We start from the raw sequence: 20382 nt of genomic DNA, 5'->3' as shown, positions 1-20382 counted from the left end.
CCAAGCGGCCGTCTCCAGAAGATCGTCGGCTTTCAGGGGACCCTTATCAACGGGTACTATGGGTGCGCATCACGTTCGTTTATAAGCCATGTTATTCAGACTCAATCGAGATCGACTGTCACGAAATGCTTCCATTCAGTTGGCTCCGAGCGCTGTGCCGCGCACCCCAGCACGCTGTCGTCCTGCCGGATACCGTCCTTCGACGTCCGCCGCCGCACGAGTGGGTCGCGACGACGAAATGGCTAGACAGGCCTGGGGTGGGGAGGCGTTTTGCGACTGTTCGGTTTGTGACCTCTCACAAGCTCTTCTTTCCGTGTCCATTGCATGTGTCGCGATCGTGGAAATGCATGATGGCCATCTTGCTTGCCTGGATCCATCACGCTCTATCTACTTGCACAATATGACAATCCGTTCGTCATGCCCTAGTCGACTCGATGCGTTGGAGACTACAGAAGACGCCTGCACGATTTCTGCGTCAACTCTCAGCTATGCAACAAATCACTCTGCGATGTAACCTGCGCTGTTGGGCGTGCCGCCGCTGTAAAATGGCATCGGGTTCATTGCTTTCAATATCTTCTACATTGCGTACTCGTACAAAAGCGGGCAGCGTCGGTCTTGAACCACGCACGATCGGATACTACGACGAAGCGCAAGAACGCTGCTGTAAGCCCCTGAAGTTTGATCACACCCCCAAACCCACCCCGCCAACACCACAAGCAAGCCAAACCTAAGCCGCAACCTTCCCGCTCAGCTCGCGCTCCACACGCACGATGTCCTGCGTATGGGGGTGGGCCCACAGAGCGGCCCCAGCCTCGGGCTCGATCGGGGGCAGCGGCCTGCGCGTGAGCCCGCCGTAGCCGTAGAGCTTCTCGAGCAGGGCCTTTGTACCCGCGATGCCTGCCTTGGCGATGGTGAAGTCGGCCCGCGCGACGATGCCCTGCAGGCGCTGCGCCTCGGGCAGGAGCGAGGGATCGCGGACCGCAGCCTGGGAGAGCTCGTAGAGCTTTTCGATCGTGTGCTGTTGCGGCGGTGCGCGCCCATGAAGAGAAAGCCAAGCCGGGTAGATGTCCCGAGGAGGAGCGCGGACGTCAGCGCATGTTATGATGAGATAGGAAAGGATGCCCCATAGGGCGAAATGTGGGTGGGAGAGACGAAAGCGGACGTACAGGAGCTATGTTGGCCAGGCCGGTGATTGCGCCGTGCGCGTTCACGTAGGCCGTAGGGAGGACGAAGTCAATGAACCCTCCCAGCACCAGGAATGGTGCGTCGGCGTTCAAACGCGGGTACTGCGACGAGAAAGATGGCTCTGACACTGTAGCCGTGATCCGCGTGAGCTTTCCGACATTTCCGCAACTGCACCGATGACGGGTGCGCGCGAGCCAAAGCAAGCAGAGCCTGCAGTCAATAGACGAGCATATTGCACGATATCGGAATTTGTACGCACGTGAGTTTGACTCCACAGAGATTCGGGCACTCAATGGCCAGCTCAGTGATAAGGTCCGAGTCAAGGTCAATGCCTCCGCTCGCCCCAGGATCTGCCGTCGTTGATCCGTGTCAGCCTGAACTTCGACTTTATCGCGCTCTTATGGTCAATGGAAGAGATGAAGACGTTATGAAGACGGAAGCAAGCAACGTATAGCGGAACAGAAGACCTGTTCTCGATAAAGCGTCCGACGGCATAACAAAGTGACAAAATGCATATACATGGGAATGAGGACGCACAATTATAGATTATGACTGGGATGGGACTCTTTGCCGCAACTTCAGTCCAAAACGCTTTGAGAGCCTTCCTGTTGTTGGCGAGTACACCAGCATAATACCCGCTCGCTATGACGATGCTGTAGTCCGCGCCCGCCGCCGCGGCCTCCTGGCAGAGCTCGATCGTCTCGCGCGTGGAACCTGCGCCCGTGCCCGCGATGATCGGCACGGCCGTCAGTCCAGCATCATCGAGAGCTTGTCTGGCAGCTTTGATGAGGGTGACACGTTCACTGTGAGAGAGATGGTGTGCTTCGCCCATCGAGCCCGCAAGGAGGGGCCGGACGCCCGCCTTCGCGACACGCAAAACATGCGACGTAAAGGTAGGGATGTCTACGAGGCACCGCGGCCACTTATTAGCAAGCTTTCGCAGAAGGTGCAGTCTCAGGCGCGTAGTGATCTTACCAAGGTCCTCCGTCTCGGGCAGGAAGAACGTCGGGATGGGGGCATAGATTCCGGCGGTCAACGGACGCGATTTGGGAACGCCGTTCGTCCCGTTGACGTGTACGCCGTTGACGGAGTGGCCGTTGACTTCTGTGGATGCGGACATTGTTGGATGGCAGTGAGAGGGACCGGAGGGCTTCCGAGGCTGCAAAACGCCTCAGGCTGCTTTTGAGGGGGCCACATTGGCGGTCAGGTCCGTCTCGGACCGGCGGACCGTGATCTCACGGGGACGATCAGCGTGGGGAAGCCTCCAATGCCGGCCCGGCAATCGCTTGAATGCCGGTCCAGAACGGCCCCGCCAGCCGCTCTTCCCGGTGCACGCACGGGCGCAACATAAACCTTATTGGTTGCGCTTTACTTCCAACGTTTCGCAAACCTGTCGGAACCTGCTCATCTGAGTTATGAGTAGCCCCACTTGTGAACAGACGCGACATGGTCCACGCTACCAGAGGGTACACAAGTGAGGGGCGCGGACCGTCGGAGAGCAAACTAGGAGCCCGTGAGGCCTGCGTATCCGGGCAGATAGCGAAGAAGCGACCAACGTACCATTTGTCGCATGTCGAAGAACGCCAGATACTTGTCAAGAAGATATCAATAGACATCAGACTTCAATATTTTCAACACCTGGGCCAGATGTGCGCCATACTAGGTTGATTTTGTCGCGACCAGTGCGCACGAGACGGATGTGGTGCCACACCAGCGGGCTAGAAGAGTAGAACTTCTCATACTTTGCAGCTCATGTCGTGCAACGTGACCGCAAGCGTCCGTATTCGTCCGAGAATAGGCCAGCTCACCAGGTTCTATGCCGTTACGCTCTTGCCGATGCTCGCTCAGCCGTGGACGCTATGGTATGCGAGTGGCGTTTGGTGGGGTATAGAACTGATACGGAACACCTGTATTCAACACCACTACGTTCTGTTCATAGACATGTTATTGCCAGTAATGGTGAGATTGGCACACATGAATGCTTACCTACGGACTACAGCTGAATATGCTACAGATCAAACTTCACTACCTGCTCTCCCGCGCCACGCTCAATCTTCAGCAGTCGTTTGGCGACACAACCGTACAAGGGTTTTGTCACTGCGCTACCTCCAATCAGCCCCGCACCTGTGCTCGTGCCAATGCTGGCCGCCTTCTGGGTCAGGTCTTCCTTGAGGACCCGGAGGGACTGTGCATGACCTGGCGCTGTAAGGAGCGCCAGAAGCATGTGCGCTGTGAGCACTTGCTGTGCGGTTGGTGCCGCGTTCGGGCCGGAAGGCGCAGAAAAAGAAGAGAAGCTAGAGGCGGAAGGAGAAGAAGGTATCGGACTATGCGTTGCGAGCTCCCGTAGATAGGCCCTGTGTACCCATGTTAGCAGAATTTTGGATCAGAGTTCAGCACTATGTTGTACGCACATCGTTTCCTTCGCACGCGGAGGCTTACTCTTGCTGGTGCTCCTGCCGAGCGCATCGAATGGATGGCCAGGCATGATGACCTCCCCGACAGTGGCCCAAATCTTCTCCTACATTTACAGCGTGAGCCACGCCGCGTGAACCCAGCAGACGAACGCGACAGACCACTATTCGCTCCAACTCAGTCGTAACCTTGACCTTCTGGCGATGCTGAGGAGTCGCAGCAGCTGGCTCCGCATCTTTTGGAGGAGGAAGCGCTTCCTCCACTTCCTCGGGCGCAGGATCGGGCGCAACGTAAATTTGTTTCTCGGGGGGTGACGCAGCAGGTAGCTTCCCCAGAACCACCGTTGGATCTACGCTTTCATCTATTTCGCCGAGCACCTCGTCAATTTCCTCCTCTTCGATGTCGTCTGCTGGCTCTTCTGATACGACCACTTCTTTCTCGGCCGGCGGACTCATGATCTTCTTCTGCAGAGAGAGGGGAGTTCCAAACGATGCCGTTGTGACATTCGCCAGATCAACTTCTTCATCGAGAAGAGAATCGCCTGTAAAATGTAGAGTGCGAGCAGCCGCGCCAGGAGTGTTCCAAAATGTGTCTTCGCGCTCATCGGTGGCTTCGGTTGGCGTCGCGGTGATCAGGGGCTTAGGTTCGCGTTTAGCTCGAAGTGGGCCACGCGCTTTCTTCTTCGCCAGCTCCTCCTTCTGAGGTGAAACCATAATTATCTGCACACGAACCGGCGATGAGCGCTGCTGAGACTTACACGCTCTCTCAGGTATTGAATCTGAGACTGCAATTCATTGATTTGTCGCTCTTCCTTCTTGATGCTTGACTTAGGTGATAGAGGTGGCGTAGCTGCGTCCGCATCTGAATGCTAGGCTTAATGGTTGGAGATGGTCGAAAGGTATTACGGGGAACTCACTTGCTTAAGCTGCTCGCTTAGGTTATGTATGTTCGCTCTGACCTCCTCCAAGCGTTCAATGATCTGGAGCGCCTGCTCGGATGCCCGAGGCATGGGTCGGATTGATTGGCTACTGGCTTCAGCCTTTCGCATAAGGAGCCACGCACATATACTTACTAGCGTTCCAAGTACTTCACAGCAGCGTTCGCATACACCTCCGGATCGTGCTCCCGCGGTGCTCGGGCAGCGTCTCCCTTCCCGTACCTCGAGGACGGTGGTTTGCGGAGTGGGGTCGCGCCTAGAAACTCAACTCGCGTAATCTCGACGCTCCCAGTATCTACTTCGGCGATGGTTGGCTGCTGTGGTTGCACGAGCGTGAAAAGACCTATCTCTGCGGGATCTATGTCTCGAATAAGATCACCGAGAGGCATGTCCAATATCGCACGAGTGAATGGTCCAGAGATGGGGGTGCCAGAAGTAGGTGCAGCGGAGGCACGGACAGATGAGGCGAGTGCAGAGATGCGGTCGACATGGTCGACCAAGCTCGCCATCCTGCGCGACAGCGACGGTAACTAGTAGAGTTAGTGGCTTAAGTTCAAGGTGAGTGTCTCCCTTTGCTCGGCCCACCCTAAACAGTCACATGATGTCATGCGTGACCACGAGTATTGAGCGTCTCCACCACTAGCGAGGCTGTCCTGATATATATATCAACCCAGCTTGCCAGCTTTCTATGACATATCGAGCCAAGAAGTAACGGAAATCTAAGGGATCCCAGCGGACGTGACAGACGAGCAAAAGAGGAGTTATGAGGCCTGGTGTGCATTTCCGTATTACATCGATAATCCAGCGTTGTCTTCGTACGTGAAGTGCACAAGAAGAGAATGCTCTATGAATTGAAACAGGTAGCTATATATCAGATAATGCAGCAAAGACAGGCCTTGATTGGAGAAGGTGGAAGAGGGCGAGGCGATTCATCATGCTATGCGAACGACGTGTGGCGTGACAAGTGGATGCGAGGCGGCGGTAGGTAGAGATGGTAGCGACAGCTACGACGAGAGTCGAAGGAGGGGGCGCGCAGAAGCGAGGGGCGAGGAGAGGGCTGATGGCGTAGTAGTCAAAGGGCAAGCGTCCGTATCCTAAACACGGAGGAATTACGAATATGGAGCTAATGTTCTGTACGTGGGGAATAGTGGATGGGCGTCGGATATTGGCGTGACGGTGACGTGCGGCGACGAGCAAGAGCGGAATGGGTATGATGAACTAGTAACACAGCGAGTCAAAGCGAACAGTCCGACAATGGTGCCAATGCAACGACTATGCGACATTAGAACTTCGATCTGGGGTCTAAAGGCCCCAGTGGCCCATAATCTTGCTTGCCGGAACGTCCACCGCTCGACTCCTTCCCGTGTGCTTGCCAGTCCGCAGAGCTACCTGTGCCGATAGAATCTCCAGGTGTCGTTGGCGATATTGGCTGGAGCAGCGGTGCTGCCTGCGCAGTCTGCACGCCGGGCGAGGTTGCCCTGGACAGTGGTGTATACCCATTGCCCCTATCGGATAGCTGGAATCGCGTCTCATGCCCTCTTGCACGCCCAGATGACCGCTCGTCGAACCCGACTTCGAGCATTGCTTCGAGATCCGATCCCGCTATGGTTTCCGCGCTCGCCAGAGCCTGTGGCATGAGTGTGACGGGCGGAGGAGGATATTGGACGCTGTTCTCGTTGTATCCGCCGATCTGCGCCCCCCAGTGGTCGTCGTCTGAGGAAGCTACAGAGACAGTGTCCGAGCCATCGTACTGGCTATACACCTCGCTGCGCGCGACGAGCTCGCCATTCGAACCGATGTAAGCTCCGTGTTGGCGCTCGAACTCTCGTCTCCGCCTCTCCTCGCGGCGAATCTTCCGCAGTCGTGAGCGCTCCCAGTCTTCCCAGCGTCGCATAGGTACGCTCGCTGCTCCGATGACTCCAGCTCCTTCTCCATGAGCTTCCCCCTTGCGTTCACCTTCGACCTTCCTATAATATGCCCAAGCCATTAGAGTGTGGATGTGGTATCATCATGAAAAACATAGACACACCGAGTTTCGCCCCAAGAGAAGTCATCGAAATGCCAGAAGGCATATACTGGGAGGACGAAATTCCAAACTGGCAGCGCCGCCAAGTAGATCAACATCCAGAAGATGTACACGACCTTCCTCGTAGTGATGAGAATAAGGATAGCGGGGAGACCGAGGACGGCAATGAGAAGGACGAGAGGGATCGCTTCTTCGAAGTTGTGCGGAGGAGCGAGAATCATGCCCACGATGAGCATGTACGTCAGGGAAATAGCGATGGGAAGGACGACAGTGCCGAGAAGGTCCATGAAAACTACGAACTGCATGCTGAAGCAGAAGGTCCCGCACAGATTCCGAACAAGGACCAGTTCCATGAGGTTGTGGATCGTGGAATTGATCCAACGACGACGCTGCGAGAGGAGCACGCTGAACGTATCGGGCACGACCGTTCTGCACTTCGCCTGGGGAAGGAACATCATCTTGCGATTCGGGAACGTGCGCAGGAGAATGGTGGTGAGGAAACGATCTTCGCCGAGCAAGAGCAGGTTCTTCTCGTGCAGCGTCGTCACAACCGACTGGCTATACTCCTTGACGATCTCCGGTTTGATGATGAGAGGCACCCAGTCGTCGCCTGTAGCCTTCCGCGCCTTCAATCTGAACATCGAGAAACACCCTGGGAGACAGGAAACACCACCAAAGACGGATTCGAAGGCCTTCGCGTTGTGATGGGAGATGAAGTACTCGAAGACCTGGATGGCCGTGACCCAAGACTGTCGCTTGTTCGCTATCCGTGTTTCCCCGCATACGCCCATGATCATCTGATCGTGGTGCATGCAGTTTACGAGGTACTTCAGGGAATCGGGGTACACTTTCGTGTCGGCGTCGACCTACATAGTCGCTTGAGATGCCGATACGCGCGCGCGACTTCGCGAGATGCGGACTTACCATGAGACAGACTTCAAAGAAGTCGGGCGTGACTCCCATGAGGACGTGGATCTTGCGGAAGAGATCGAAATCGAGTGGGCTCATCCGATCGTTGTAGGTGACGCGGGAGAAGAAGTTCATGAGAATCAATTGACTGTCGCGCTTGCCCCGATTGCCTGGTTTCTTGTCCGTAGCCGCTTCCTGCTCCGTCCCGCACTTCACAACGACGACCGTGGGCGTCCGCCGGCCAGCGACGGCTGAGTCGATGGTCAGCAATGCGCATGGACCTCGAGACGATCACAAGACTCACTGTAATGCCCAGCATAGACCATAGCTCTGTTCTCGCTTTTCGCACCCGAGCCGACGGCAGCATAACTCATAGGCACCGGATTACCGAACCGTGGGTCGGCTTCCAGCAGACTGACACAGATGTCGGGCGTACTTCGCTTTTCTCCTGCTCCGGTGATCATTCCGTCCGCGACCACGAACAAGAGCTTACGCTGGTCGGCGTACGATGTAGTGGAGATCGAGTCGAGCGTGGTCCGGAGAGAGTCCTCGCCTTCTGAGTAACACGTAACGAGACAGACCGCAAATAGCTCGGCTCCGATCTGCGCGAGGCTCATGACAGGCGCCGCCGCCCCGCTGTCTCGGTTGTTGACAAGCGTGGAGCTCGAGGACACCATCGAACGCACGGTTTTGCTGTTGGGTTTCATGAGTCGCTTCGTGCCCCCAGGGCCAGCCCACGGCGCCGTCCCGTTGAGGTTGTCAATCGAGACATTGGCGCCTTCAGGCATGACAGCAGGGCTGATCGCAGAGCGATTGAGGGTGAGATTGTCGGGGGGACCGGCAAGACGGGAGGACATGAACCAGTTGAAGACGCAGGCCATGGCGAAACGGACCATGACGAGACTTAGGACGACAATGAGACCGGCGTACAGCACGAGCTGTGACACCACGCATCCGGGCGTAATCTTGTCGATGTTCCCGGCGTAGTATCGCTGCACCAGACAAGGAACTGCTTGGCGAAGTTCCGAGCGGTAGTAGAACAGACGCGTAGCATCTCGGCCGGACCCTCCGGGCATGTTCTGCAACACCGTCCGGATGGCAGCGTCAACGTTGTCGGAGGGAATGGGGGTAGGATGAAGCGCCATGTACGAGTTCATGTTGAGTACGGCGCCGTCAATGACGAGATAGTTCTGGAGAGCTGCGACCTGGTCCCAATCGTAGCCTACGACCAAGGTAGTGTTGATGAACCCATCCTTCTCAAGAGAAGTAGTATCGAGTTGACCGATAGGACACTTGTCTGCTTGGGGACAAGGCGCCTCGGCGGCAGCGCGGAAGGAAAGGCCGCTACAAGCAGGGTACTGGCTGGCGTTACGCTGGAAAAGAGTGGTAATGTCCTGGCCAGGAGACTTGAGCAAATCGGTGAAGTTGACTCCCTGTGCGGTAGGAAACTTCGTGATGTTCATCTGCCACCCCTGCACTCCCAGAACTCCTCCCACCGACCCCTTCGGCGCGAACCTGCTAACGAACTGCGTGGTGTCGGGGCATAGGACCTTCTGGAAGCCGACGGTGACGAAGCCTACACCACCGCAAAGAATGATGATGATGAAGCAGAGGGCAATCTTTTCCCTCCAAGCCTGCCGCTTCTGCTTGTCTCGTAGTCCTCCGAGTGATTCGAGGAGGAAGTCGGGGGCCCAAAATGACACGACGCGCGAGAATATACGCCATGCGTCAAGGGGAGGACCGTCGTCGGAAGCAGCAGCTCGTGGGCCGGCGGCGGAGTGTGCTACCTGTGCATTTATGAGCGGAACGGGGGCTACAGTACGCTCCGGGCGGGTAAGTGTCTTCGCACGGCGGACAGTGGTCGCCGAAGGCTGAAGAGTCCTTGAGGTCGGAATGGGGACATCTGAGGGATCGAACTTGGGCCGGAATTGAGCAGACATGCTCAAATAAGGGAAGGGAAAAGACAGTCAACGAAAGAGAAAGGCAGCTTGAGGGAGGGCGGGCAGGTCGGAGGGAAGGAGCGTGGGGAGAGCGTCGGCAACGACGACGACAAGGCAGAAGGCAACGAGCGCCGTGGCCGCCCACAGAGACAAGGCCCAGGCGGAGCCAATAGTCCCTTTCAAACTCAGATATGTCCACCTACTTGGCGCATTTCATCGATGTAACAACGCTCGAGTACAGTTGTGGCAGATCATTGATCGGAAGCTGATGCCTCTCTTAGTTTCTATCAATCACCAACCCCGAAGAGTGTCGTAAATGCACGTCGTTGAGAGGATTTACCGAGCATGCCCTTTTCGACCCCCCATTTCCATGTCCTCTCTGGTTAGATGGCAAATACGCTGCTCGATTCACGCCCTATCTCCGGCTCTTCCAGTCCTCGTCGGATTTCTCGGGTTGCGTCAGAACCACAACCTGCCCAAGCATCAAACTCCCACCAACGGCCTCACAGCATAAGCCCGCGGGAAGATGCTCTCATCGCCCAGGTACGACGAACGTGACATGGCCTGTGCGGGAAGAACCATGTACAACTGTCCATATTTTAAGCTCGGCCCGCTGGCCTCCCAACACCACGCAAGCGAATATAACCGCCTCAAATTTGGGCCGAACGGTGCGTCATTCCTGTCGAATGCGGTGGCGGTAATGCCAAACGACCTGCGCTGTAGGTTCTCCTCTGGCATACATCCCTTATTCGGTACAGATGCCGGACCACTACAAAGAGATGCAAGCACACCAGACACGATGCGCGGAACAAAAAGCATGGTGGCCTCACGAAACACATCGGAAGTTGTCTGTCAAACGTGCCTCCGCCCACCTGTCACCGTGCGGAACCGATAGCGTCGCCTCGGTAAACATATCCGAACACACGACTACAATAGACCTTCGAGAGCAATTGTCCGCGGCAATTTCAACGTCTATGATTCGGCCACTGACGCATGAAGATCGACACGCTACCGTACCCATGCCACAGCCCCATTGGCAGACATCTGAGACCCATCCCATAGTGTAAGTGATCAATAATTGTAGTCTGCCGTCGGCTGAACTCATGTGACCAAGTATATCCACTATTATACCTTCTGATCTAGTATTGACTATTTCCTCTCAACTACGCTGTCCTGCAGAGCCATATCCTGTTGTGTTCGAAGTCCCATCCTCTCACCAGCTCAACCGCATGATACCCACACCTTTCCCGGCTGTTGTGAAACCTGACCCACCCACATCGCCTCAGATTTCGCCTCCGCCGACAGCTACTCCGTTGATCACTCCCCCCTCCACACCAATATCGCCTTCCCAGTCGATTGCAAAGTCAATAAAACTCTCTAGTCTCTTCTGGGTTCATCCAACCGTGAGACGCGCGTTCATAGGGGCCGAGGAACTTCACGCTTTACCCAAGAAACGCTCTAGACCGGCCTCTCTCATCGTTCCAAGCCGTGGTAGCATGGACACGACTGTCTTGCAACGCCTGGCAGTGGCGCGCAACTGCTCTTCGCATTCCCTGGGCGAAAGGCATACGAGGCTGGAGGAAACTCAAAGGTTTGCCACGCCTTCGCTGTGCAGAAGAGCTGAATGACTGATATACGTAGAAGCCGTGAGCCTTCTGCTCTAAAGGCCGTGTTCCCCCCTCTTAAGCAGGCGTCTCCCGCCTCCAACATGGACATCCCTCCCGCTCTTCCAATCCCCTCCAACATCAATATGAGATTACTCGGAAACTTGTACATGTCGTCATGTCCTGGGAAGAAAGGTGGCTTCCTTGCAATTCGTGACGAAGCGCTATACTGACTTCTCTTAGTGAGGCTGGATGGTCCTGTCAGAGGACGCAACACGGTATGCAGGGATCTTCGATCAGACCTCTCTCGCATCAAGAACGTAGGCGCCGCATGTATTGTCTGGTATGTACTAGTCTTCGCCGTGCGCGTGATCGTTCGTAGTATCTCAGTGACGTTCCGCTGAATAGCTGCCTTGACGACGCTGAGCTGCAGACACTTGGTGTCGCATGGTCGGACTACGCTCGAACAGCCGACGAGTTGGGCATCGACGTTCTACGGTGCGCTTCTACCAGGTCACGTTTGGCGAACGCTAAGGTGACTTACCCTTTACAGAATACCAATACCAGAAGGCCTGGCTCCTATGGCACCCTCGGACTTGGATTCGCATCTCTCGAAGCTCATCGAGTCGTACACTATCCGTGGGAGAGCGATCCTCGTACACTGTCGAGGAGGAGTGGGCCGCGCAGGCGTTGTAGCGTGCTGCTGGATGCTGAAGCTCGGGCTCTGCGGTTGGACCGTTCCTCCGCACGCAGTAGGCGACACATTGCATGCGGCTCCCGTGTCTAGCGGGGACGTCTCCGGCCAGGAACGAGGCGAGAGAGTTAGTCGGGAGACGATGCGTCTGGTGGAGCGACTGATCTCTGTCGTGCGAAGGCGTAGGAGCCTCAAGGCGATTGAGACCTACGAGCAGGTCAAGTTCCTCGTTGACTACGTAGAGTTCTTGCGAGAACAAGCGTCGTCGGGATCCTTCATTCGCGCCAATTTGCTCGCCGACTGGGATGCTCAAGTGGAGTAACATTCCATCTCATCGCTTGAGTACCGCACTCTGTACCCAAAAACATGGCAGTCTACTATTGCCAAGGTGAGTCAGACATACAAGGAAGTTTGCAAACTACTGGAAGCCGCACAGGAGACCGCTACGGACATCTGGAAGGAAGCGCCCTCGTGATGTATATACTATAAGCTTCGGATCTGACCATGGAAATGAAATTGTATGGTATGTGGCAAGTCCAGCGTACGGGAAACCACCGAACTAAGCTAACGATTTCATTCTGCACTTGTAATCACAACGACCGGCTGATTGGGTTAGTGTCTGGATTGCTCTTGGGGTTGTGATACTTCCTGTCCTGTTGTGCGTTGTATGATCAAGATATTGTTGAGCTATTGTACTTGCTCCGGTGCCTTGTCAACTTGTCTGAACCAATGTCCTGCGTCTCGAGGAGGTGAAGTACCAAATCGGGAACGAAGCCCCACAGACGTCATGGCACACACGTACTTGTACACAGCTTATGGTCGCTGCAGTGCTATACAGTTCTATCTCCCGTTATGCCATCCTCTATTGTCGTAACCACTGGGAACACCTCCACCGTGCAATTACTCTGCGATGCAAAATCTCCTTACGCCGACACTGCCGATGCAGCGGCGACTCGCAAAAGCATCTCAACGCTCCTCGGGCACTTCGAGCTCGGATCCGATGCCGGACCCCCGTTCGCTTTTGCGCCAACCAAGCCCGACATCTCCCCTGAAATAGAGGACTTCCTCAAGCAGCTTACGGTCGCCGCAAATGCTGCCGCTGCTTCCGGATTCTGCGGGAGCATCCTCGCAGGACACACTAGCGAGGCCGATGACTACGGAGACGTGGCGTTCTACCTCGGGCCGGGCGACTATGGGCCGGGCCACGAACAGGACGTTCTCAGGTCGCTGGGCATTGAGAACTTCCAGGATTTGATGTCAAACGATGTCGCCTCTAAGAAGGTGGGCGATTGTCCAAAGGATAGGCCTGACCATGAAATATTTACTGACAATACCACATTGCTTTGACCTCCTCCTGCAGGCTACGCAACCCGTGGAGCTGTCTTCTACTGATGGACTCCCGACCACTGGCAATATAGCTGCAGACGCCTCATCGGGAGACACGGTAAAGCGGCTGAGGGACATCCTGAAGCAGTTGAGCGATCGATATGCGTTCTGCGTTCCGGGACCGGGCGTGCTAGTGTTCTATTTTCTAGTCGGTCGTTCGGGAGCATCAGAGTGGATTGGTCTTGCAGGGATCGGAGTGCATTCATGACTTAGGCTGTTTTGTGTACACCATTGTCCGGGAGTCCTCCCTGTCTCGTTCACCTCTAGATGCAGCGCTGCCTGGCTTACATTGTGTGCGCAGATAGTCAACGAATTGCTCCAGAGCCTTCTGATACCCAGCTGAGGAGCTCTGAGTTACATGAATTGAACGCAGATCTCGAAGACGTAACAGTTCCTAGTGTGGGGCAAGGAGCTTGCTTGATTCTGATGATCGCACAGAGGCGGTGTAATAAATGTATTGGCAGTCTGGGATCAGTCTTTCCCCAGGCATTATCGGAACTCGATGATCATGATAAAACCCACCAGTTCGGCTTTGCCTGGTGAAGGTAGCTTCATGGCGTTCAGGGGCACCTGATTGACATATGTGCCACGCTCGCTGCTGAATTACCGCCGCTGTCGGATATCAAGTTGGTTCTCTGGGATGCCGCAATGCATTCATCCGAAGCCGTGAAGCTCTGGGTGCACAGCCGATACTCCAATTATCCCCATCAAGGTCCTTCGAGTCGGGAATCAGTATGATGTCGGCCTGCACGTTTCGGGTGTATGCATGAACCAAGTTGTCGGCTTCTCGCGACTTCAATCAGCCTGTGATACACCGCCTCCCTGAGAATTGATGGGGCATCCGAGCACTTACAAGGCACTCTATATTGGGTTCCTTACAAAGATGCCATAGGCTGCAAGAAAGTTGGAACACCACCCCATGGAGTGCAACGGTGCGATCAGTCTGAGGGTCCCTCGACTGTGGAGCGTCAGCGCTCACGGGGCATATTCGAAATATTTTCTGGGTGCACATTGTCGAGACTCGAATAGCTTTGGGTCCGGTCACCATCGGGGGATGAGGAAAGACGTCCACGTGGCGAAGCCCATCACTGCAGCCGCGCTCGGTGTACTAAGGACCGCGCTTGAGGCGTCCAGGGGAGCCATGATGAAGTCAGCCAGAGTACTTAGCGGTGATGAAGGCATAACGTTGTCGCTCGGCGAGGTCGGTGGTCGGTCTGACTGGGCTTGCAGGTTGCATTCCCCCGCCATGACAGGCGGCCTCCTTGAATATCGGTGGCTGACGACAGTCGGAGTTGTCAAATGGCGTGTAGACCTTGTGACGCACCGCTCATGGGGCCGCGGTCAACTTCGGGCTCAAAACTGCCGAGCATTGTCGACGGGAAGCATTCTCCCTTGCATCACGAACTTAACACGAGGCTTGGTCAAAGTTAACGAACGGTAGGCACCGCTTCTTCCTTCGAGACGTTTACTTTGGCTGTCGCTGCCCCTAGGATGCTCGTGCTCTGCGAACGAATTCGATGATCCACAAAGCGAATTTGACGACGACTGCGGCGGGTACAACGGCGACATGAACAAGAACCGCTGAGTTCTAAACCGTGCCTATCTAGCGCTCTCAGAACCGGCGGTCGGCGGCCAGATCCGAGATCGGACGCTGACGTTCGTGTGGCACGGGAGCGCCGGCGACTGCTTTAGCAAAGTTGTCCCCAACGTCGACCACGATGAGCACACCAGCGACGGCGGCCACGCCATCAGTCGCGGCTTTCGTAACTCCTGCGAGTGCATCTGCTGCCGAGTTGATGCCGCCGCCGCCGGTGCCGCCATCCGCACAACCGAGCGCGCCAGAAACCACGAGTGGGCGGGCCATAGCCCCCACCACGCCAGCACCGGAGCTCACAACACTCCGCACCCATATTCAGACGCTGACGGAGCTAAACAATCGTCTGCAGGCCATCCGTAACATCCCAGCACAGCTGCTGCGACCCCCTGGATCGGACCCGTCCTCGACGCTGCTTACGCATGGCTTCAAGGAAATTGCCGCGATCGCAGACACGGTGCGGACAGAAAAAGTTCAGGATGCGTTGAAGGCGGCGCGGAAGAGCGAACAGGCCGATTCAAGTGGCCTTACTTCCAGTCTTCGTCGAGAGACCCTCAAGCGAAGGCAAGTCGGAGCCTCTCCTGCTGCTATTTCTTTACTGAATTCGCATGCAGGCGACCACCTTCACCTGACTCGCCACAGCCATACCGTGAAACGGAATTGAAGGAGGCCGTTTTCCTCCCACTGGTCGAGTCTGGCACATCTCGAATACTTTTGGACGCGTTACCAGCCTACATCCGGAACCACAACAAGTCTAGCAAAAACAAGCTGCATCTCGTTGCACCGAGGAAGGGCAGGGAACTAGCCTGCCCTCTAACGCTTCGCTTTACCTGCCCAAACGTTGTGACAGTCTACCTAACACTGGACTACTCAACCGACAACGATCAGATCTTAGTCGTGGAGAACGCTACGGCGATCGGTTCTCGAGAACAGGTACAGAGTCGTGGGATACCTCGGCCTGCGATAATACTCAACGCCATGGTGTTCACTTAGAAACAGCCCCATTCACAATCTGACTTCATGGCGTTCCAACAGCTTTCGCAACAGCTCGCGAAAGTCATCCGGTCTGACCCATCCGCACCGTTACAAGCTTACGTGGTAAGCCAATTCGTCAGCTCCCCAATGATCTCAGCTGCAGTGCGACCAGGGTGCCACGTGCGCTGACATTATGCCAGGCACTTTTGAGCTCTTACGAGCGGTTGTTCGTCGATATATGCTCAAATTGTCAACGGGTAATCTCCGCAGAAGGGCATGTTCCCCCTGTGGTGAGGAAGCGGCTACTTTCTTCTTCTGCCGACCCCAAGGCACCTCAGTGGGACGTTCGACACGTCCTTTGCAAGTACGAGCCGCCAGCGCCACAGGCGAACCCAGGCGATCATGGCGTCGAGAACGAGGGCGAGGGCGGCGGCAAGAACGGCGAAGCCGGCAGTAATGCGTAGCCTGTACTCATACTTGTTGACATCGACATGCCTTTCACTGTCACTCGCTATGGTTGTATTGTTACGGTGCGTATTGTGGTGGCTACTTGGCCTCAACACAAGACGGATGTGCGTATTTTTCCATGACATGACTTATAGGGGCACGATCGCTATCCATATTGTCGGGAATGTAGCCCATTGTGTTAAGTCAGCTATTATCAACCTGTTCTGACAAGCAGCATGACCTCTGGTGACCCCGCTGCAGGCATCGTGATTCTACTGACAAGATGCGGTAGGTCGGGTACCCCCTAAATCCACCAGTCGTAATGGGGGCCAAAAAAGTACTGGAACTACCCGAAGTCTCCACGGCTATAGAACGGAGTCTGCTTGCTCCGAAGGCCCGGAGAACGTGCACATGACGGACCGTCGGGTCCGAGGTTCATCCATTCCTCATGACGTGCTCTCGACTGTACCTCGAGAGAGTACGTCGGCGAACGCGTTGATGCGCCGTCAGAGAGTCTGGCAACAGCTACTTACAGACCATCAAGTAGTGATGACCTCAATGCGAATAACAGACGGTTCATCCAATGGTGCGTCGACGCCGGGAAACAGGAACATGACAGGGGGGAGAACGACGCGAACTTGACGCGTTCTGACATGAGGAGTTAAGCTCCGATGCGGCGGAGGGGTCGCGATGGAGGGCTGGGCGCAGAGCTCGAGTCGGTAAACTGGAGGACTGCGCATGGCGGTGGCTCGAGATACTTGCCACGTGGGGGCCTTGTGGGCAGATCTCGATAGGATCAGCATCATAACTATTCCGCGTTTGGTCAACTTTGCTACTTCTTGCTGTTTTCCTCGTCCTGTTTCGGCTCGCAATTCCTGACAACGTGTTTACCCTCAGAATTTCGTCTAGTCCAAGGCGATCGTCTAAACATCCATGAGGCTATCTGCCCTTCAAGAAGCCTAGCCTAGCCTACTCCATTGGATGATGTCCGGTCGGGATGGCGATGTAGATGGCACGAGCCGACGGAGAGGGCGGAACATACTTCAGCAGACCCTTGTGCCGTTGGAAATACGGGTGCCTTGGTTGATGGGACCGAATGCGGAGCCACGTTACATACCGCCCAAACAGCTGTTCGATCGACGATCGCCACGCCAGCCTTGTACCGCCCATGGGCCTTGACGCTAAAAGCGCCTTTTTGTCGTCTAGCATGCGCGCTCGCCAACAATACATCATCCCCATTTTCCGGACTTCCCCTCCAGGCCACCTCCCGCCTTTACCTCTTTCGATATATTATTACTCCGACGTTGCGTCCGACCTCACCCCTTAAGGTCCTCCTTCCTGACTGGCGAAGCGGTTTCCATCTCTTCCGAGCACCACTTGCATTCGCTATTCCACAGCTCCTACCACTGTCACTCGGCCATCTCTTAACCGGTCGATCAGCGCTGTCCCGTTCTTGCGCGCGCGACCTAGGTCTCAGGTTCGTTCAACGCAGAAAACGCCTTGGGCCACCCATTGAGATTTTATCAAGATGCTCTCAGCGCTCCCGGCCGCTCAACACGTTCCCTTCACGCTGCATAGCGGACCACCATACTCTTACGACCTCCCCTCATCCCTTCTTTCCGTAACCCCGCGTTCCAGTTCCCTCGCGATGCACGGGAAGTCGCTGTCTACCTTCGGTGCGTCCTTTCTTCACGTCATGTATTTACTGAGAGGCTATGTGCTAACGCATCTCGTGGCGAGTAGCGTCCTCAAGCACACCTCTCTCAACGTCCCGGCCTTCTGTCACGTCCCCGGGACGAATGTTCCGCATCTTCGGGTTTTCCCCGCAGGAAGGTTCCGCGGGCACTTCGATTGTGGTCAACGTTCACTTCAGTCTCCTGCGGTCGGAAACCACCTTTCTCCGTATCGTCGTCGGTAACAGGGCCCTGAGTACCGTCGTTAGACCGGCACAGTCGGAGCAAGAGAATGAATGGGAGCTAGAGGCCATCGTCCCCGATCTGACACCCGCGTCTACCGATGCATCTGCCTCGTCGTCCACTGTACCTGTTACCGTGCAAGCGTTGAATCGTTCTAACGTGACTCTCGACTCTCTCACGTTTGGCAGGTTCACCTACACTCGTCGTACGTGGATATCTCACATCGCGACCTACGTTCTTCTTACCAGGAATGAAATGTTTGTCCAGGCGCCGTACCCTCCCCTCTTCTGCTGTGCAAGCAAGAAGTCACTGATGACTTCGCGCTTGGTTCATTGTCTGCTGCTAGCACGCCAGATGCCAGACACGCCCACTCCTCACCCTACCCCTCGCCCCTCCTCGCCCGGAAGGCCTCGCGCCCGACGCCCGCGAGCGGAACTGCCCGTGCGCGCGCCCTGAACGCCACTATGGTGGCAAAGGACGCGCAGTCGGCACGAGGACAGCTGAAGAAGCAGTCACTCATGCGGGCACGGCGTTCGAGCTCCGACGATGACGATGCGGACAACAACTTCCGAGTAGTTCTACAGCTAGAGATGCCCACCGACCCCATGTCAGACATTGAAGAGTGGGACGAGGAGGAACGCCGGATCGGTCGTCGCCTGGTCCGTTTTACCCGCATCCAAGACGGCTGCACACTGCACGTTACCTGCGAAGCCATCCGTCCCTCGGATTATACCGACGGAGACACCGTCGTCTCTTGTATCTATCGGCCGTCTGAGGCTGTCGTACCTGGGGAGTTACTCGCCTCTCAGTGCTGCATCACCTCTGTCGACATCATCTTCCTGCTCGAGTGTCTCGTAGGCGACATCTTCAACATCGAGGAGAAGAACAGGATTCGCCGCAATCTCGAGGGGTTCCGCCCAAAGACGGTGTCGAAGAACAAGGTTGGATCCGAGGAATTCTTTCAGAAGATCATGGACTTCCCCGCGCCGAAGCCTCGGAATATTGAGAAAGATGTGAAGGTCTTCGATTGGGCTGTGCTGCCGCAGGCCCTGGAGAAGATTATTTCCAAATATGTACGCTTCCTTTTTCATTTTGTGGTTGATTACTGACCCTCGTGTAGACCTTATATCCCGCTGTGAAGAAGGAAGGAGGCAATATTACTCCGCCGATACCAGAGTCGACCAGCATGCCGCCCCACGTACCCCAGGCATCCGCCAACTCGCCTTATACCGCGTCACCCACTCCGGACCACACACCATCTGCGTCGCCTCAGCAGTCATACTTTTACTACCAACCGATATACCATAGTCCGCAATACGCGTCGACACCCTTGGATGCGCTAGACAGCAACAACAGCTACGCCGCGGCCACTGCCCTCTCCTGTGCAGGCTCATATGACGCATTCCTGGCCCATGCGCAGCCTCATTCGGGTGCTTCTTCGCCGATGCCCATGCTATCGACATCAGGCGCACGGTCCCCTATGCCGTCCGACTCTGCCTCGATGGCATACCCTGATTCGTCACAGTCTCTTTATCAGCAGCACCCCTATCGAGGCCAAAGTCCATATAGTTCAAATAACGTCTATATGACGCCCTTTCACGTCGATCATGAGCGTATGAGGATGTCCTCTTCGCCACACGGGTCCCAGCCGTTCCTATGAGCACTCTACCCTCCTGACGCACTTATGCGCTAGCTCTTCACTTGACTTGGAAAACGTTTTCCTCACGTTCCACTACCTTGATTTTCGCACTCGATAGCCCGTGTCTGTAGCCTTAGCGACTCATTTTCGTCTTCCTGCACATACATTCCATCGTAGCAATACCGAACAATCGTATTACCTGCCTATCATTATTTCTAGACAGCTCACTCGATTGTCTCTTATTTATACTCCATTAATGCTTGGTGTAGTGTCTAGCAGCCACGTCGCTTGTGCTCTAAGTCCCTTGTATCATTCACTAATAGGAATGCATCGTAGTCTCCAGTCACCTTACTCAAGATCTGAGGTTGCGTGTCGCTTATTGGCGATGCCATAAACGATTCCGGGTACGCTGTCAAGCTATCAATCGAAGATCCGGACCTTGTGTGACCCTGCGGCAGACCCCTTGTGACGCTAACTGCGGTTGCTACGCCGTGATCAGGAGCACCGGTGCTGCGCCCGAGGGGTGGAATCCTGTTATTATGCATTGAGGCTACACTGTACAACATTAGACAATAATCCAGATACATCAGCACATAGTATGGAGCAAGTAGTAGTCCACTTAAAGAAAGCAAATGAAGGCAAGTGTTAGATATTTGAAGTACAAGCTGAAGACGACACAACAACTGGCGGGAACGTGAAACCCAAGATTCTTGCGCCC

General features: G+C 55.5%; 7 protein-coding genes across 7 annotated transcripts; 4 read left to right on the top strand and 3 right to left on the bottom strand.

Annotated features, from left to right (window-relative positions):
- Nucleotides 1-727: 727 nt before the first annotated feature.
- DICSQDRAFT_129292 (dihydrodipicolinate synthetase) lies at nucleotides 728-2305 on the bottom strand (the record flags this gene model as incomplete). The annotated part of the gene is made up of 4 exons (XM_007369428.1): nucleotides 728-1018; nucleotides 1167-1353; nucleotides 1445-1535; nucleotides 1723-2305. The coding sequence occupies 4 exons, from the start codon at nucleotides 2303-2305 to the stop codon at nucleotides 728-730; spliced, it is 1152 nt and encodes a 383-aa protein (XP_007369490.1).
- Nucleotides 2306-3193: 888 nt separating this feature from the next.
- DICSQDRAFT_68644 (uncharacterized protein) lies at nucleotides 3194-5043 on the bottom strand (the record flags this gene model as incomplete). The annotated part of the gene is given in 6 exon segments (XM_007369427.1): nucleotides 3194-3539; nucleotides 3597-3700; nucleotides 3714-4295; nucleotides 4355-4465; nucleotides 4514-4622; nucleotides 4670-5043. The coding sequence occupies 6 exon segments, from the start codon at nucleotides 5041-5043 to the stop codon at nucleotides 3194-3196; spliced, it is 1626 nt and encodes a 541-aa protein (XP_007369489.1).
- A 250-nt stretch (nucleotides 5044-5293) lies between these two features.
- Nucleotides 5294-9472, bottom strand: DICSQDRAFT_111238 (glycosyltransferase family 2 protein). Its single transcript, XM_007369426.1, has 4 exons — nucleotides 7774-9472; nucleotides 7485-7720; nucleotides 6564-7426; nucleotides 5294-6501 (listed from the first exon to the last, which is right to left on the bottom strand). Exons 1-4 carry the CDS (start codon nucleotides 9407-9409, stop codon nucleotides 5817-5819), a joined length of 3420 nt encoding a protein of 1139 aa, XP_007369488.1. The 5' UTR covers nucleotides 9410-9472; the 3' UTR covers nucleotides 5294-5816.
- A 517-nt stretch (nucleotides 9473-9989) lies between these two features.
- Nucleotides 9990-12029, top strand: DICSQDRAFT_68582 (phosphatases II; the record flags this gene model as incomplete). The annotated part of the gene is made up of 7 exons (XM_007369425.1): nucleotides 9990-10077; nucleotides 10133-10472; nucleotides 10524-10887; nucleotides 11061-11208; nucleotides 11257-11356; nucleotides 11422-11511; nucleotides 11567-12029. The coding sequence occupies 7 exons, from the start codon at nucleotides 9990-9992 to the stop codon at nucleotides 12027-12029; spliced, it is 1593 nt and encodes a 530-aa protein (XP_007369487.1).
- Nucleotides 12030-12559: 530 nt separating this feature from the next.
- On the top strand, nucleotides 12560-13305 carry DICSQDRAFT_182982 (uncharacterized protein; the record flags this gene model as incomplete). Its single annotated transcript, XM_007369424.1, has 2 exons — nucleotides 12560-12988; nucleotides 13068-13305. 2 exons carry the CDS (start codon nucleotides 12560-12562, stop codon nucleotides 13299-13301), a joined length of 663 nt encoding a protein of 220 aa, XP_007369486.1. The 3' UTR covers nucleotides 13302-13305.
- Nucleotides 13306-14823: 1518 nt separating this feature from the next.
- On the top strand, nucleotides 14824-16164 carry DICSQDRAFT_157163 (uncharacterized protein). Its single transcript, XM_007369423.1, has 4 exons — nucleotides 14824-15251; nucleotides 15302-15620; nucleotides 15681-15785; nucleotides 15863-16164. The coding sequence occupies exons 1-4, from the start codon at nucleotides 14890-14892 to the stop codon at nucleotides 16124-16126; spliced, it is 1050 nt and encodes a 349-aa protein (XP_007369485.1). The 5' UTR covers nucleotides 14824-14889; the 3' UTR covers nucleotides 16127-16164.
- Nucleotides 16165-17469: 1305 nt separating this feature from the next.
- DICSQDRAFT_140019 (uncharacterized protein) lies at nucleotides 17470-19968 on the top strand. The gene is made up of 4 exons (XM_007369422.1): nucleotides 17470-17785; nucleotides 17853-18230; nucleotides 18293-19098; nucleotides 19146-19968. The coding sequence occupies exons 1-4, from the start codon at nucleotides 17638-17640 to the stop codon at nucleotides 19683-19685; spliced, it is 1872 nt and encodes a 623-aa protein (XP_007369484.1). The 5' UTR covers nucleotides 17470-17637; the 3' UTR covers nucleotides 19686-19968.
- Nucleotides 19969-20382: the final 414 nt, after the last annotated feature.

This window comes from Dichomitus squalens (genome assembly GCF_000275845.1).
Source record: "Dichomitus squalens LYAD-421 SS1 unplaced genomic scaffold DICSQscaffold_49, whole genome shotgun sequence".
NCBI classification, from domain to species: domain Eukaryota; kingdom Fungi; phylum Basidiomycota; class Agaricomycetes; order Polyporales; family Polyporaceae; genus Dichomitus; species Dichomitus squalens.
Note: the sequence above shows the minus strand (reverse complement) of the source record. Positions and strands in the feature narration are given on the sequence as shown.